This window comes from Kwoniella shandongensis, chromosome 13 (assembly GCF_008629635.2).
Source record: "Kwoniella shandongensis chromosome 13, complete sequence".
Classification (NCBI taxonomy): domain Eukaryota; kingdom Fungi; phylum Basidiomycota; class Tremellomycetes; order Tremellales; family Cryptococcaceae; genus Kwoniella; species Kwoniella shandongensis.
This window is the reverse complement of record NC_089299.1, coordinates 344,073-360,172: the sequence shown is the minus strand read 5'-3', so window position 1 is coordinate 360,172 and position 16,100 is coordinate 344,073. Positions and strand designations below refer to the sequence as shown.

Sequence of the window (16,100 nt, the reverse complement as noted above, 5' to 3'; positions counted from 1 at the left end):
GCTCGCATTTGACACTTGCCTACACCGCTCCACCATATGAGAACTGTCGGACAAAGTTGTAATCTTCTGTTCTTGTATAATCTGTTATCAACACTGCAACAATCCCCAGAATCGTGACAACAAACGCACCTACACAAATCGTGATTAACTTATCAGTCCATTTCATCCTAACATGACACGCCCTTCTTACAGCCAAACTGCTTCGACAGGCAGGCCGAGCGAGCGTTCTTCGAAAGGTAGTCGACTCTCCCAGTTCTTTCGCGGAAGTCGCCACGACGATACTACACCTTTGCTCCAGAGTCAAACGCCCAGAACATCGGCGTCCGAGCGGTAAGTGTCCCTGCATGTATCCCCAAGGCTTGCTTGCCAGTTCCTCGCGACGGGTTGTATTTTGTGAAATACCAAATTCTGCCACTCAACATCCTCCGCTGACTTTGTGATATGGAATTTCCAAGCAGCCGAGACGACAACTCGATCAACGAGGTGAACGACATCGATCAAGTGCCATCTCACAATCCGACGGCTGACCCCAAGGACGGAAGGATGTCTGGAAAGACGAAAAGCCGCCTCGAGCTAATTTTCGGAAGGGACCAGACGTCTGGTCAGCCCAGAAGCTCGCGAAATGGGCCTTCTTACGCAACGGGAAGGGGCGAAGCTTCGCGCCAAGAGAACGGTGCGGCGAGTAGGAGAGATTCTGCTGAGAGAAATGATGAAAATGTTCTCAATGTCCCCGAACCACACCGGGGTTGGACAGATTCTGCCGCTAACACCACAGGCAACCGTCCCGTGTCCAGGACTGGCACTATGGAGGAGCAGACCACCGTTCCGATTTCCCAGGCTGCCCTCGTGGTGGCTATGCTTGGGGGCATGCTGGTCTAGCGATATGTGAGAGATGGGCGGTATCGGAGTAGTACAGTTTTATGTCGAGTGAGCGTTGATATCTAGTATGCATGGTATTTTAGTATGTGTGATATCTGTTGTGGGGATATCACAATAAGCTTAAAGACTACTTTACAGATGAATTCGCCCTGCTCACAGACATCTATTGACATTCCTCCGCGATTGAAAGACGTCTACCCCACTTTGCCCTTAACACCTAAGCGGACATCATCTCCTTCCCAGCACATCCTCTGCGTCACATGTCCCCGTCCACAGTCTTGAGAGCCTTGACCATCCCCTCGGGATTCGGCCTGTCCGCCACTGCATCCACCTTGACCCCCTCATCTTCGAGAAACTTTCTCGTCGTCTCCCCTATTGCAAACACCTTCCATCCTTCCCACTGACCTGTCAGAGCACCAGCCGCTTTCGCCACCACTTCTGTCTTCCCGTCAACTTGTTCCGATTCCACTTCCGCGCCACCATTCGTAGTCTCAGTCAGAGAAGCGTCTCTTTGCCGTAAGAGGGGTAATACTAACCCTGCTGAGCTGGGTGACCAGAATCCTAACCATCCCACAACTCCACCCTCCAGTTCCTGGCGAACCTTTTCTAAATTTGACGAAACGTCTTCCCTCCCTTCTGTCCTGTATACTCTGACCTCCCTCACTTCCCTTCCACCCTCGCTCAAGATCTTCGGTAGGTCTTCTAGAGTCTTATCCCCGCACAAGAACAAGTACGGTCTGTATCCTCGTTGTTTCGATCGTGGTGGAGTGGAAAGTATGAGTTCCGCTAGTGCTGTAGCTGATTTGGGTGGGTTGTCAAGCTGAGTTTGTGTAGGAATGGGTTTGTATTCGGTCGGTATAGTTGTCGAGTTGAGATATTCGATGGAAGTCGTTCCGACAGAGAAGAGAGGCAGGGAGGACCAAGTTCCCTCATCGATTGAAGTCGCTTTTCTTTTACCCTTTCCTTTTGATGTGACAGAATCAGGAAGGGAGAGAAACGCTTCGACACTTTTGACCCATCCTTCCATTCCTCTCTTAGAGGTGACAACTACACCTTCCCACTGTTCGCATCCATCACGCAGTAATTCAAGTAAAGAAGCGGATTCGTACTCCTCCGTGAGCACAGGAACGAAATGAGCCGTATAGGCCGCTGGAGTAAGGGCGAGAGCGTAAGGATCCGAGGAGGAAGACGACGAGGAGGGGGTCTTGAAGAGTATGACAGGGGTGAGAGTCGGGGTGAACGTTGGTTGCGGAACTGATGAGCTTGTCATTGTCGCTTAACTTTGGCGAGAGCCTTCGAACGTATGTCACGTCGAGAGTGATCGATAGAGGAGGTCGCCGTTGATGACAATGGAGAATGGTTGACGCCCCCGATCCTCCGTTCTATTTTGGTAATGACCTTGTTGAATGATTGAAAGACGAATCGAACTTTGAAGGACCGGTTGCGATTGGGTCTATGACCGACAACGAACACACCTCCACTTTTCATGTCCACCTTGTTGTGATTACGTACGCATCTACGTGTGAAACTACTACTTCGACTACTTCGACTCAATTGTCTATTTAGTTACTTATTCTATTACTATGCAATTCCTTATACCAAGTTTCCATTACGATATCACAACACACCTCCATGTATGCCCGAAAAACTATGTACAACTCGTTTGCGCTCCGAGACATATGCATAGACTGGCCAACCTGATCCTACTACATCGTACAATATTATCATATGCTCAACAATGCTATCATGTATAGGAATGAACAATAGAAACCCTGGGTATATGCCTTGGTCCGGAAGAAACATAAAAGAAACCGTCATCACCATCACCATATTATGTGAACACCTCATTATCCGTTCTCACAAGTCATCTCATCTGATGGGCTTAGAAAACAGCTCTCTATCTCGTTCTGTCGCACCACGCGTGTTCGCTGAAACAGGGACTTGACTTGGCTTCGTCGGCCTACTCGAGCTCGAACCGTGACTCTTGACCTTTGCAAGGACGTCCCTATGTACCACATATCATCAATACCGGCGTCCCCGTGATCGTGCTCATACTCACCTCGCATAGTTCAATTTGTGTCGCACATCCTCAATCCTCTTCCTCTCCTTTGAGGGCACATCGTCCTCCAATGGCCGTAAGATGGCCGCCAAGCTCCATGTCCGTAGGACCGAATCCTTGTCGATGACAGACACCACGAGTCCTTCATGTGACAAGATCAACTTGACATGATCTAAGAAGTTGAACTGCAAAATGATGATCTGTAAGCTACAGCCAGATCTGGACAATGTTGTACGCGAAGACTCACTTGAAGCACATCGTTGCTCAATCGGAACAGAACGACATGTTTCATTCTCAGAAACTTGACCACAAAGACCATCCCTGTTGTCAAGCTCTCGTCATAGTATGTCCACGGATGATCACTGAATAATCTGTCCATCATGTATTGGTGGAAGTATTTGAGGAGGTAGACCTTGTTTGTCAAGTCGGAGGGATATCGATCTATCGAGTGATTTCGTCTGACCGTCTGGAATCTATCATCGGCTTCTGCTGGTCGGATATCATCAAAGTACCTATTCTCTGGATTAGTATCTACTTTGACGAGGGGAATCGGTATGGAAATTCAACTTACTGCATGTTTGGTGAGTAGACCAGTGTCTCCGAATCGTTAAAGTGTGCACCGACCGAACCGTCTGTCATCACAAAACCCATTCCATATTTCGTGCAGTAGTCCAGCCAAGACACAATGAACACCTTCGGCGCAGCAGGCTTGTCTTTGATTTCTATGCGATCACCATAAGTCAGCGTTTTGCTCCCGTTTAGACAGTTTCTTTTCAACTTACGAGGTGTCCAGAATCCCGCCTCAGTCTCTGCTTTGGACAATGCATGAGCCAAGTTCTGTCCAAATGTCTCGAAAAGACTACTCTTGAACTCCTTGGTCTTTCCGGGAGCGATATCTCGTTCCCTTGGTGCAGCTGTCGGTGCTCGAGGTAACGTCGTCGCTGATGACAGAGGAGCTGCTCTGCGAGGTGATGCTGCGTTTCGATCAAGAGGGTGATGGTGGTGATGAGTGTGCCTTTCGCCTGCCATTTGCGACACAATTCTAGCTTTCTGGGTGGCAAGCTCTCGTTCTTGCACCGCACGGTCCTGACCTCTAGGAGCGTCGTTTGGTGCCTCAGCGAGTTCTTCCTCTTCCTCCTCTTCTCCGACTCGTTCCATAGCCGTGTGCCGTCGAGCTGATGACGGACCTGCAGCTCCATTCTCCTTTCCGTAGGCGGTTTTTCGAGCCGGACTGAGTGTACTGGCTGCACCTGCGGCTGAAAGTTTTCGCAGTAATGAAGGTTCTTTGATCGCTGTTGGCGCTTGGACCAAAGGTTGACGAGCTGAGTTGAGCAGGGCAGATATGGGACTGTCGGGTTGGACTGCGTTCTTGAAGTCTCGCTCTTGTTGCATGATAGAAGGTCCCAGAGCTGTACGAGGTCGAGGAGGCTCCGTGTTGATAGGTATGTCGACACCGATCTTTGCTCGGCGACACAAATTTTGGAAGTTTCTTCTGCTTTGAGAAAGGGAGACATTGCGGAAGTCTGGGGCGAAATCATTGGCGGAAGCGGGAATGCTAGCAGGGAAGGGGCCGTCAAGGAACCACCTATGCGATAGGATAGCTTCGAGGGTTGGACGTTTGTCTGATACGATTTACGATTGTCAGCCTTCTAGAGAGTTCGCGGCCAGTTGCACCACTCACCGGGGTCAGTGTTGAGGATAGTCATGATCAACTCCTGCGCAGAGGAAGAAATCTCCTTATCTTGAGGGAACTCGTATCGATTTTCTCTTATCCGCTTGTAGATCGCCTTGACGTCTTTGGTCTGGAATGGCGGTCTACCGATCAAGAGGGTATACCTGTATTTCAAGACTGTTAGCAAGCGATCGCACGGATGTCCTTCATATCTCGACTCACAAGATTACTCCCACCGACCAGATGTCCACCTCGAAACTGTGTCCGTTAGCGGTGTCGAACAAGACTTCGGGCGCGATGTAGTTCGGTGTTCCACATATTGTCCTAATTAACAAGGTCAGCCTCCTAGTCAAAAATCACAACTACGGCAGGATAGCAATGGGGTGTCTTGAAATACGATCAAGACTCACTTCTTCCTGTCTCCAGGCTTTTCAATCAACGCAGCCAAACCCAAATCTCCGACTTTGATATCCATATTGACATCCAAGAACAGATTGCCCAACTTCAAATCTCGATGTATTACATTGGTCTGGTGCATATATTGACAGGCAGCGATGAGTTGGACGAGGTAATATCGTGCTTCGGGTTCAGTATATCGTTTTCGCCGACGAAGCATGTCCATGAGACTCTGAGATAGAACAATGCACAATAAGTATGCTGATGGGAGGAATGTCAGAGACAAGAGCTAGACTCACCCCATTCTCGCACAGCTCCAGCACCATATAGACGTTCTCTTCATCCTCAAAACAATCCTCAAACCTCACGACGTGCGGATGATTCAGCATCTGATGCAATTTGATCTCTGCCCATAACTACAAACCGACAGATCAGTATTGTCGCTCTACCGGATCATAGAAAGCGAGTTGCTTTATCTCACCTTTGTCTTGTTCTTCTTCGTCTTAATACTCGCTTTGGTGACTACCTTGACTGCTTTTCTTGACCCTTTTGGATCCTGGACTTCAAAGACCCGTGCGAATCCGCCCTAGGGTGATCAAACAGACGTCAGCATTGCCAGTTTATCGGAGTCAGTCAATCCTCATGTCGAGAACATATCCCAGTCCATAAGGGAAGCAGTATACATGTGCGATATATTCTCCTCTGGTCTCGATCATACAACCTAACCTCCAATCCAGTCCGCCATAACAACTCTGGACAACGGCATATCACGTAGCGATATAGGTAACATGGAACTCACCTCTCCTAGAAATCCAACTCTCGTGTAATTCCATCCCCTCTCTCTGTCCTTGATGATCAATGGTGGATCAGGAGGCACTACCTTCTCCTTTTTCGGTTGTGCTGCCGCCGTCGCCGGGTGGGCTGATGGAGGTGGTTGATCCATACTCGATTTACTCCTCTACTTGATGTCCCTGTCTTTGCTGTTAATGATTATGTATTACAATGAAAGTATGTGATGAGTCGTTCTGTGCCGTGTACGCTGTATCTGATTGTGTTGTTGATGATGAGACAAATAAAAGGTATACAGAAAAACAAGATCGAGTTGTCTGGTTGAATGAGATTGCGGTATGAACCAATGTATGTACCATCCAAATCCCAGTTCAAAGTTGTTGACAACAAAAGTCACTCGCGTGTCTAAGATCTAAGTAACCACCGTTCAACTCGGAATTATACGGTGAATTTTTCAATGTGGCACCGCTCGTAAGGTCATTGTCATTGATCGTATACATGCATGATTTGATGGTCAGTCGTATGATTGTGTGTGTTACTTTACGAGTAGTACTACCAACTCTGTTGAACAAGAATACCAATCCTATATGTACAGTATAGCAGCTCATCCCCCTTGGTCGGGTAACGTCCTTTCTTCCCCTCCTATGCAAGTCTAAATATGTAATACACTTCCCATCATGGCTACCCCTCATGCGTGCGTGTATCCAACACATTCCTCATCTACAGGGGATCGGCTCACTCCTCTAATCCTTCCCCTTGGTCTTGAGACCAGATAACATCTTTGCCAGCGTATGTATTTGGCCCTTGAGCTTAGGCTTGTTCGGTGACACACCCGGGGCGGTCGTGGTTGCGGATGACGACGATGACGTGGTAGGAGCAGCTACTGTCGTGGACGATTGCGGACCAAGAGTGGAGGTGATCGTGGACGAACTCTCGGCAGACGACATCGGCGGCCTAGCATAAACAGCGGGTGGTGCGTCGTGTAGACTTTTGACTTGGTTCCCAGGTGCGATTGCTTGAGGTGTCGCTGTTCGTGTCTTGTCCTTGTCCTCATGCTGAGCGTCTGTGTACTCCAGACGCGATACCGACGAATCCGTGATCGCTGGAGCCAGAGCGGGACCAGGAGCAGCATTGTAACCCATTGGGCGATGTCGGGGTGGTTTCGTGATGAGATTGCTGGGTCGACCGAACGATCCCATGGGCCCCATACCGTCCGTCAACGCCGCAGCTGCAAGCGCCGCATTCCTCGCTCGAGAGGTTTCCTCGGGATCACGCTTTGTCGCACCATGTGCCCGGCGCTCTCTTCCTCGTAGCGTATCCTCCGTTGCCGGTGACGTTGGACACTCGATGTCCTTTCTCGCTGGTCGTCTCCAGTCGTCATCGTCAACCCCTCCGCTCGAACTGGTAGCACTGGAGACTGGACCGAAGCTCGACAACGCACTGCTGATCGAGCTTGTCGTTGTCGTTTGTCGGAAAGCCGGTTTCGACAAGACGGGGTTCTTTACACCCCCTTGTTGAAGTTTCGCTGGCGCTGAAAGGTTGAAACTGTTGTTGGAGTCTCGCTCTGCGACCCGTCGAGCCAGGGCTGCGAGCTCCGGGTTACCTCGGGACGACTTCATGAGATCCTTCCACTTCGATTTCTTTTCTGCAGCGAGCTGAGCAGGCGTTGTGCCAAGTGGCGGGAAGTCTTCGATACGGTTGGCGTCGAACTCGGGTGTCTTCCTGAACTTGGAAATCTCTCGGGCAAGATCTTGCGAAGCAGCTGCCATCTCAGCTAACATCGCATCCCTTTGCTCCTGTGACAACTGATCTCCAGAAGCGGCGGCGGCAGCAGCAGCCTGAGCCGCCTTGCCTTTTCGTACACCTCTCTTCCTGCGCTTATGTGTCGACAACGATCGCGAGTCGTGATCCGCTCGGTCAGTAGCATTGTCGTCGCCACCAGCGACCTCGGCATCGATGGCGTCAGGAGAGGGAAATCCGCTAGCGTCGGCAGGCGTTGGTTGTTCATCAATGGTAGTAGCTGAAGTCATCTCGTCGTGCTCCAGAGGCGGGGTCGTCATGGTCGATTCAGGCTCATCAGCCTGCTCGTCCTGTTCGATGAGCTGCGATGGTGGTGGCAGACCTGATAGGGTTGGAGCAGCGGATGTGAGAACTGAAGCCGAAAGCGCCGAAGATAACTTGCTGGCACCCTTCTGAACGGGCTCAACAGGTGACTTGACGAAGATTCCCTTGTCCAAGGTTGTCTTGTTATGGTTCTCCAATCGCGACATCTTGAGAGCATGAAGAGCCTTCCTGCCTCCGATCATCTCGGGCAAAGACTTGATCCACTTCCCAAAATCTCGGGCAGTGATTCGAGCCTCCACATCGATGCACAGAACGTGATCGGCCAAATAAGAAGCCACTTCTCGCCCGATACCGGTGAACTTGGAAAGCAGGAAACCGACCGGGTCCATGAGAAAGTTATCGAAGTTGGGATCGCCGTATGTTGGATCCTTCCAAGGATTTCTGTGGAAAAGCATGTTGATGAGAACGATTCCGAGAGACCAAACGTCGGCGGGAGCAGGGTAGTATGTAGGACCAAGGTTGTTTCGGCACTCTGCGTATGATTGAATCAGTCTTACAATACAAAACTCAGAAGGTGAAATGTCACTCACCATAAGACATATAAGGCTTGCTACCGCACTCCACATCACCGCTCTCCTCCTCAGTAGTCGCTAGACCGAAATCGGTCAACTTGACTACCACCTTCCTCTTCGCCTGCGGTCCAAAGTCAACGGCTCGGCCATCTTCTTCTTCTCCAAATTCCCCATCCGCTGCTGCTTCCAGTTCTATCGAATCGCAACAGATGAAGTTCTCCGGCTTGATATCCCGATGGCTCACTCCTGCGTCATGACAGACAGCGACTGCTTCGCACATTTGACTGAACATCGAAGCGATGAGTCGCAAACGCCTTTGACTGAGCAGTGTGCCTGCCGAGAAAGCTGAAAGAAGGCTGGGTGTCGGAGGAGTTTGTGAGATCATAGGGTTGTGGGAGTGATGGTGACCGTTGTGATGCGAGAAGATAAGAGAAGCTGGGGAGGCGCCGAACTGTGAGTGCTGAGAAAGGGTGTTTCCAGGCGAACTCGAGAATGAAGACGACATATGACTGAGATTAGAGAACATCTGCGATGAGGAGAAGGGTATTGACGAAGATGGCAGCTTCGAGGAGGATAGTACACCTTGGGCCGGATCCTCTGGCAATGGGGTGTGTGTGACTTGAGGAGATGCATCCCGGGACTTCTCCAACCAGTAGAAGCTAGAGTAGAGTCAGTGACTGTGAGATGCTCACGAATAGAACAGGCTCCACTTACAGATCCTCGCCAGGACACAACTCGAGCATCAGAAAAAGCCACTTCCTGGTTTGTAGTGTTTGATGAAGGGTGACGATGTTTTGGTGGATGGGTAACGAGAGGTGAATGTGCGCTTCGAACAATTGAGTTTCGATCTGTTCTTCCTCAAGGTCCTGCTTGCTCAAACATTTCAAGGCTAGATAACGCAAGTGGTCAGCTTGGACTCACGTCCGGATCAGTCTAGTTACTCACCGTACTCCCGATGACGTCCACCACGTTCTTTGACCAAGTACACCACAGCATAACTTCCGGTCCCTAATCTCCTCACCACTTCGTACCTCTTCTTCTCCTGTCTTCCATCACCTCGTGTAAACTTGGTCGCTTCGCTTCCCCCTCTTCGTAACGGCATTCCGACTTCTTCTCCATCGGCATATGTTTTGCCGACAGCAGGCACAACGACTTCTCCTTGAAAGGTCAGACCCTCGCCGATGATAGTACCAGGCGTTAAGATGTCCTCCACTGCTCTCGAAGCATCAGAGAGACCGCTCCATGTTTTACCAACTCCGTCATCATCCTCTTCATCGCCGTCCATGTTGTCATCTATGACAGCGACGTCCTCGTCCCCTCCATCTAGAAGCATGCCTCCAGCTGGTTGCCAATCATCCAATTCCTCCACTCCAGGTGCCCAAGGTTCTGCCATCTGCACCATGACTTCCCTTTGTCCGTTCTCGTCCACTCGAGGTGTAGCTGTTGATTTACCGGGCGTTCCATGACCTGTTCGTGCTCCAGGTAGTGGCGTCATGCTTCCCCGCGGTGTGCGTGATCTCGAACGAGAGCTGAGACTGATGGAGACGATTGCAGCCGAGTTTCGTCTTGAGCGAGGTGGTAGCTCATGATGAATCCCTGCCCGAGGGGATGACGCCATGGGACGAGGTGATCCCTCTGCGAACTGAAAGGTCTGCTCAACCGGAGTCGTGAGTTGAGGGGACAGCGATGACAATCGTCGATTGGCGGTATTCAGAGCAAGTTGGGCGTGACTTCGAGGAGAGCTTGGGGTGCCTTCTGGAACAGCTGGAAGGCTCTGGTGAGCTGGCACAGGACTGAAACCCATGACGATGCTCGTCCTCGAGCTTGAAGGAGGGGGAGAGTCTGCGCCGTCAAAATCCAAGCCTTGAGCGGTGAAGCTCGGTAAGCGAGAGGTCATCGACGCCCGAGGTAATCGAGGGGAAGATGGTCCGGCGGCACCGACGCCACGACGAGGTGAATGCGAAGGCGACGTCCCAGGCATGGTCGGTATGGGCGAGATTATGGATGCTGAATCGCTCATGATGCCGTTGGGATGCAGGCGTTTAGGAACTGGGAAGTGGGCGAGCGGGAATCAAGCGCATACACCGAAGGACTGATGGACGTCGAAAGGGTATGAAGTCCCGAGCTGATCCGGCAGACAGAATGACGGTGATCTGTGGCTTAGTCAGCTCTTCCCCATATGCCTAGATGAGTAGCGAAGCACGCAAAAGCAACTCACCGATTACGTCCTAAAGCCCCACTGAATCTTCCAGCGAGATCAGCAACACACAGGCATGCACTGATGGAACGATCGAGTCCCTTGCTCCACCTTCAAATCCTCCTTTCAATCTGTGACGCACGTCGCAGGTCGCTGCGAAACCGCGTTTTGTACAACTAGCTCGAAAGGGTGGAGGTATGTGTAAGGAGGTTGGTTGATGACCGAGGCCGTTTGACCGCTAAATAAGCTCTGATGTTCAAAGATGATCACAACTAGATGTTAAGATATAGTGATACTGGCAGTCCTCTCTCTGCGGAAAATAGTCGAATGGGATAAGGTTGGGTCCGAGGTCGCAGTGTGTCTATTTGAGCGTAGAGATATCGATTCAAAGAGGACAAATGAAGGTGCAGAGATAGATGGTCGTCCAGATATCAAACAACTTTGTTCGTATGTCACACCCTTGAACTAACAGCAATTGGTGCCGGGTAACCGTCAAGATTGGTCGTGATGGTGCTAACTAGCTGCGAAATGGTGTGAAGCGTGTGTGTGTGTGTGTGTGTGGACCCCCAAAGGATTTGACGAACAAAGCGATGTGGTCTGTAACCTGACCCCGTGAGGTCCGTGACCGGCGGACTTGTGATATTGAAGGGCTCGAGACCTCTGGAATTGCAGTTGACTGGATGATTGTCGACCTGGTTGGTGTGATGGTTGGGTACGGAGTGGAGTGAGATCTGGACGAGTCGAGGCAAGGAGTGTGTACTGGTTTTGACTCGGAAAAAATACTCCGGCCGAAACGAAGGATGACTGTGTAAGGTTGAGTGAGAGTAACGAGAGTGAAGAGGACCGAGGTGAAGGACAGGCGGGCGGACGAAGGAGGCGGAGGAGGTGTGTTGTCGATCAGCTATTGACGATGATGTGTATGATTGTTGTGCAAATAGGTTGTATCCAGGTGATATTCGCCTCGTTGCTGACAATCACTAGATGCATGCTGCATGACTCGGTCGGTCTCACCGGTGTGATGACAACGATGGCGCTAACGTTCTATTTGATCCCGCCAGAACGAACTACGAAATGATTGTTTTTTACTTGATCCGGTAAATCCTCGACGTATACACTTCAAGGCTTCAAGGGCAGCACATGCTTCTCGTATATCAATCGACTGCGACTTGACTAGTAGTAGTAGTAGTAGTAGCGCGAGGGTGCTTCTCTTCTACTACTGCTTCATTCGGACCCCTAGATCTACGTCTACCTTCGATTCTCATTTTACGCTACTACGGTAGTACTCGATTGATGCTATTCGGACTTGTGCGTTATTCGGACCTACTCTCGGAGGAGCGGACATAACTTTGACATGATGGTTCAAAAATAATCAGTGGGGTGGAAAATAACCGGCATCTCCGGTTCCGACCGCTTATTGTATGACTCGATGATATGGGTCCCACCAGCCAGTGTATCAACAAGCATGCATTTGAATGAACCATATGCGTCCATAAGCGCACAACTCGCAGCATAGCACTAGCAATTTTGTGAACATGTGCGTCCCCCCAGAATAGAGTTGACGGACCCGGGATGGTTGTCCCATTCTGCACATGCTGTTTGCGGGGATGGAATGCATGCTACAATTGGTTTTCTCGAGCCTAATTATGTAGATGTGATGATGTGAGACTTGCGCAATAGGTTGGAATTCCGAATTTCGTTTAAGGCTACACGAGGCGCCGAATTCAGATTGTGCGTTCGTCCAAAGACAGCATCATCGTGATTATCATCCCCATGGAAACGGAAGCGAAGTTTCGGCAATGCCAGCCAAGCGTTAGGCGTCCACGTTGGATGTCATGCATGTATCCATTCGTGTGCATAAAAGAAGCAGAAGCACATGATATCGTTCGACGACTCAATGCTATTCTCGTTTCTGTATCGGTCAGTCTCTCGCCCACATGCACTAGGCCCACATGACAGTGCACGGTCTCGTTTGCCACCCGAACAGAGCGACGCGACACACGTGTGGCCTATATGGAGACCTGTACGGTGTTCGTCGGTCAACAGCGACTGGCCTCAAACTAGCGCGACCGCTGTTGCACATGTACTGCACCTACCACCGACCAAGTACACGTCGGTTGTTGTTGTTGGTCCATCAGGCACTCCGAGATAAGACACACAAGCTGCGAGCGAGTTTTAGCCTATGTTCGCCATTATTCACCGATATCCCAATGACTAGTCATGTCTTGTTCAGCGGACCAATCACTTCTGGACGTGTCGGCCGAGCAAAAAATGCGTTGCATGCTGTCATTGCGTGGCATCGCGTGGTTACGAAGAGCGTGGAAGCTAGCATGGTCGACAAAAAGGCGTCAAACGCTTAGACAAGCAGCACCAAGCTTCGGATAAAGCCGATATTGCTATGGGGCTGTACCAAGCTCAAGGAGCTTGCGAGCGCACTTGGGATAGATCGAGAAAACCTCATTTCTGTCAGATGCTAGCAGATTCGATTACTATACAATCACCATCTGACTCTGCTGGAGATGCATTAGATAATGTGAGATTTACTAGCAGAGTCTCTCGTATATTGACATAGTTTGTTTGACCAACAACCCTAACAGTTGGTGACCCCAATTTGTCTGGTACTGGGAGCATTGGCTATTGCATTTGACCAACCAAACAGTCGACATGACATTTGACAGACATGTTTATGATTATATACATTGCCATGATTTGACTGGTCATATTTCTTGTGGCATAATGACTTGCCTCACATTACGTGAAACTCCTCAGCCAACCTTGCTGAACCAAATCAATGCTGAGGGTTTTTATGATCGCAGTGAACCATATAGTTTCTGTGATGTTTGTCATATTGTTGGAAGTATTTACATGATTGCAGAAATGAACATATCTAGTTCTGCAACCGGTATACAATACTTTCCACAGCTCACTTTGGTGAAGCGCCCTCCCTGCAAAACCTCAACCTTGAGCACTCCGCTTCCAACTCAGATCACAATTTGCATCTAGGCCTATACTGTACTGTACAAGGATAAGCTCACTGACCAGACCTGTCTCTGATGCAACATATGACACAATTGTTGTCTGCAAAGGTAGCAGAGACGACATACGCCCTTTGGTACAGCTATGCACCATTCCTGCCTGATATTGGCCAAACAATGGTGAGCTCTAAGTTGGGGTCAAGGAGGTGATTCATAATGCAACGGTCTGTACACACTGAATGACATGGACGTAAGAGTTGCCGACAACAAGGAATCATGTCAGTGGAAGACATCCGTACATCCCCTTGATGCTGATACATGTTTGATCGCTTGTAGGGGATGTGACCGATTGTCATTGGCCTTCCTTTCTGCCATTCCTTTTGGCAATCTATTTGAAATGGTCAATGGGGCTGTGAGGCTAGGAAGCTGCTTGAGATGTGTGGCAACTCTTGCTTCCTATGTATTCCAGCTCCCTATGATGACTTAACAGTGCAGCTCTCCTATGTTATCTTCCTCCTTATGATGAAATGGCAATGTGAGGTTCCTATGTCCTGCAACTCCTCATGAAGACACAATGAAATGTGGTTCCTATGTGATGTTGCCCCTAATTACAGTGCATCAATACAAGTGAAGACAAGTCTACAATGCTTTTATGGGGCAGGGCAAGGGCAGGAAAAGGTATAAGGAGCTCCAATTTGCCACCAGTTCCTATTCTCCTTGTTATCCTCCCCAGCTTCCATTCCCAACTTCATCACTACATTGCCACAGAATCCCAACCCAAGTTTCTTACAGTCTGTGACTCTCCCCACACAGAATTAGAACACAATGACAACATACTATTCTGATCAACAATTTGATGATGGCAGATCTGCCTCTGAACAGGTCATTCCAAAGCCCCGTTATCCTCGTCCCCAGTATTACCAGCAGTATGGCTACCCGCCCTCTGACCAAAGTTATCCAACTCAAGTTGTGAGTTTACATAGTTTTGCTCCTTCTCTCTGACAACACTGAACTCAAGAAACCAAATCATATGCTGACTTGATCACCGGTATTCTATTGTGTCTCCAGTCTCATAGTTCTAGGCGCCCCACACCTCCTGCCAGCACTCCTGTAGGCCACTTTGATCCTGGGCCACCTCACCAGCCTCCAATCACAAACTCTCAATCACACATTCCTACAATCCACATTCACATGACTGGTCCTTCAGCTGTGGGGCAAGACACAACTCGTGGTTACCACCCAGCCCTTGCCCACAGTGACGATGGAAATTCAGATTATTCCTCTGACAGCTCTCAAGAGTTCCAAGTGGAGGACTACGATCATCAATCCAGTCACATCAGTGGCTCCCCTTCAATCTCTCAACAATCCATCTCCTCTGGTCACCCCTCATTCTCCAATCAAGCCAATTACTCCAAATGTTCTGACTCAGTCTGGTCTGACTTGCCAAGCCAAGTCTCAACCTCTGGACCAGGTCACACAGAGACTGATGGCATCACAAAGAGCATTGCAACAATGCAGACTCGTTTGGGCATTGCTCGAGAGCTCATGTCCAGTGCTGGTGATCATTGTCAGCTTGTGAAGGAAGGCTGTAGAGAGGAGTTGGCTGTCATCAAATCAAAGCAAGCCAAGCTCAATTCCGAGGAGGCCAGGATCAAATCCATCCTTGAAGAAGCGGAACATTGCCAATCTCAGTGTCATCAGAACATGAGTGTTCCCACCTGGCAGCCTAGGGTCAATCCAAGTGGGCCTTTTGGAGCAGCTTATCCACAGCCTTCACCCCACTATTACAGGCCAATCAGTCCCTGTTCCACATATCCATCAGGGCCACATCCCGTATCCTCTCCTCTCACTACAAGGCCCAGTAGTGATCAGTCTCATGTGCACCCTACCAACTTTCAGAGCTGTGGCCATATCAACATTGTCCCCGGTGAAGCTGCTTCAAGGTCATTTCCCCCACACAGTAGAGAGCAGAATGGGATAGCTGGAGGACAGAGGCAAACTGGGCTTGATCAGCTCTCACACAATAACAGCAGCACAGAAGCCTATGAGATGAGGTTGATCTCTATGGGAGACAGACCCAACGGTTCTCCATCACACACGGAAGAAACCTTTTCATCCAATGAAACATGGCCCACACCACAGTCCCAGCATAGTCAGATGTCCAGACATCAAATGACCGTGGCAATCCTTGGCAATCTTTGAGAGGAGCCGGTTCATTCACTGATGGTTTTCATCATTATAGTGTTTGGTGGTTGGATTAGGAAGATTTTGTGTATTAGCACTTGTTTTTGATGGTTCAGGTTTTAGTGTGTTATACGACGTCTGTATCACAGGCAAAGCTTTACATGAATAGTTTACTTGCATGCAGAATTGGCCACAGAACACTAAGGTGTCACAATGATTGGTATGAATGCTTCACTAATGTTACTGATCACACTACAAGTTTGATGAGTATGACATGCAAAGCCCAAATAGAAGCAAGAGCAGTTTGACAAAATGG

General features: G+C 49.6%; 4 protein-coding genes across 4 annotated transcripts; 1 reads left to right on the top strand and 3 right to left on the bottom strand.

The window, feature by feature from the left end:
• Nucleotides 1-36: 36 nt before the first annotated feature.
• On the top strand, nt 37-879 carry CI109_106830 (uncharacterized protein; the record flags this gene model as incomplete). The annotated part of the gene is made up of 3 exons (XM_032002105.2): nt 37-113; nt 157-330; nt 459-879. 3 exons carry the CDS (start codon nt 37-39, stop codon nt 877-879), a joined length of 672 nt encoding a protein of 223 aa, XP_031863662.2.
• Nucleotides 880-1,135: 256 nt separating this feature from the next.
• On the bottom strand, nt 1,136-2,149 carry CI109_106829 (uncharacterized protein; the record flags this gene model as incomplete). The annotated part of the gene is made up of 1 exon (XM_032002106.1): nt 1,136-2,149. The coding sequence occupies one exon, from the start codon at nt 2,147-2,149 to the stop codon at nt 1,136-1,138; it is 1,014 nt and encodes a 337-aa protein (XP_031863663.1).
• A 599-nt stretch (nt 2,150-2,748) lies between these two features.
• Nucleotides 2,749-5,949, bottom strand: CI109_106828 (uncharacterized protein; the record flags this gene model as incomplete). The annotated part of the gene is made up of 11 exons (XM_032002107.1): nt 2,749-2,884; nt 2,939-3,123; nt 3,186-3,450; nt 3,510-3,660; nt 3,721-4,560; nt 4,620-4,774; nt 4,833-4,934; nt 5,021-5,238; nt 5,306-5,422; nt 5,488-5,592; nt 5,806-5,949. The coding sequence occupies 11 exons, from the start codon at nt 5,947-5,949 to the stop codon at nt 2,749-2,751; spliced, it is 2,418 nt and encodes an 805-aa protein (XP_031863664.1).
• A 589-nt stretch (nt 5,950-6,538) lies between these two features.
• Nucleotides 6,539-10,451, bottom strand: CI109_106827 (uncharacterized protein; the record flags this gene model as incomplete). Its single annotated transcript, XM_032002108.1, has 4 exons — nt 6,539-8,391; nt 8,450-9,090; nt 9,146-9,320; nt 9,377-10,451. The coding sequence occupies 4 exons, from the start codon at nt 10,449-10,451 to the stop codon at nt 6,539-6,541; spliced, it is 3,744 nt and encodes a 1,247-aa protein (XP_031863665.1).
• Between the last annotated feature and the right edge of the window lie 5,649 nt (nt 10,452-16,100).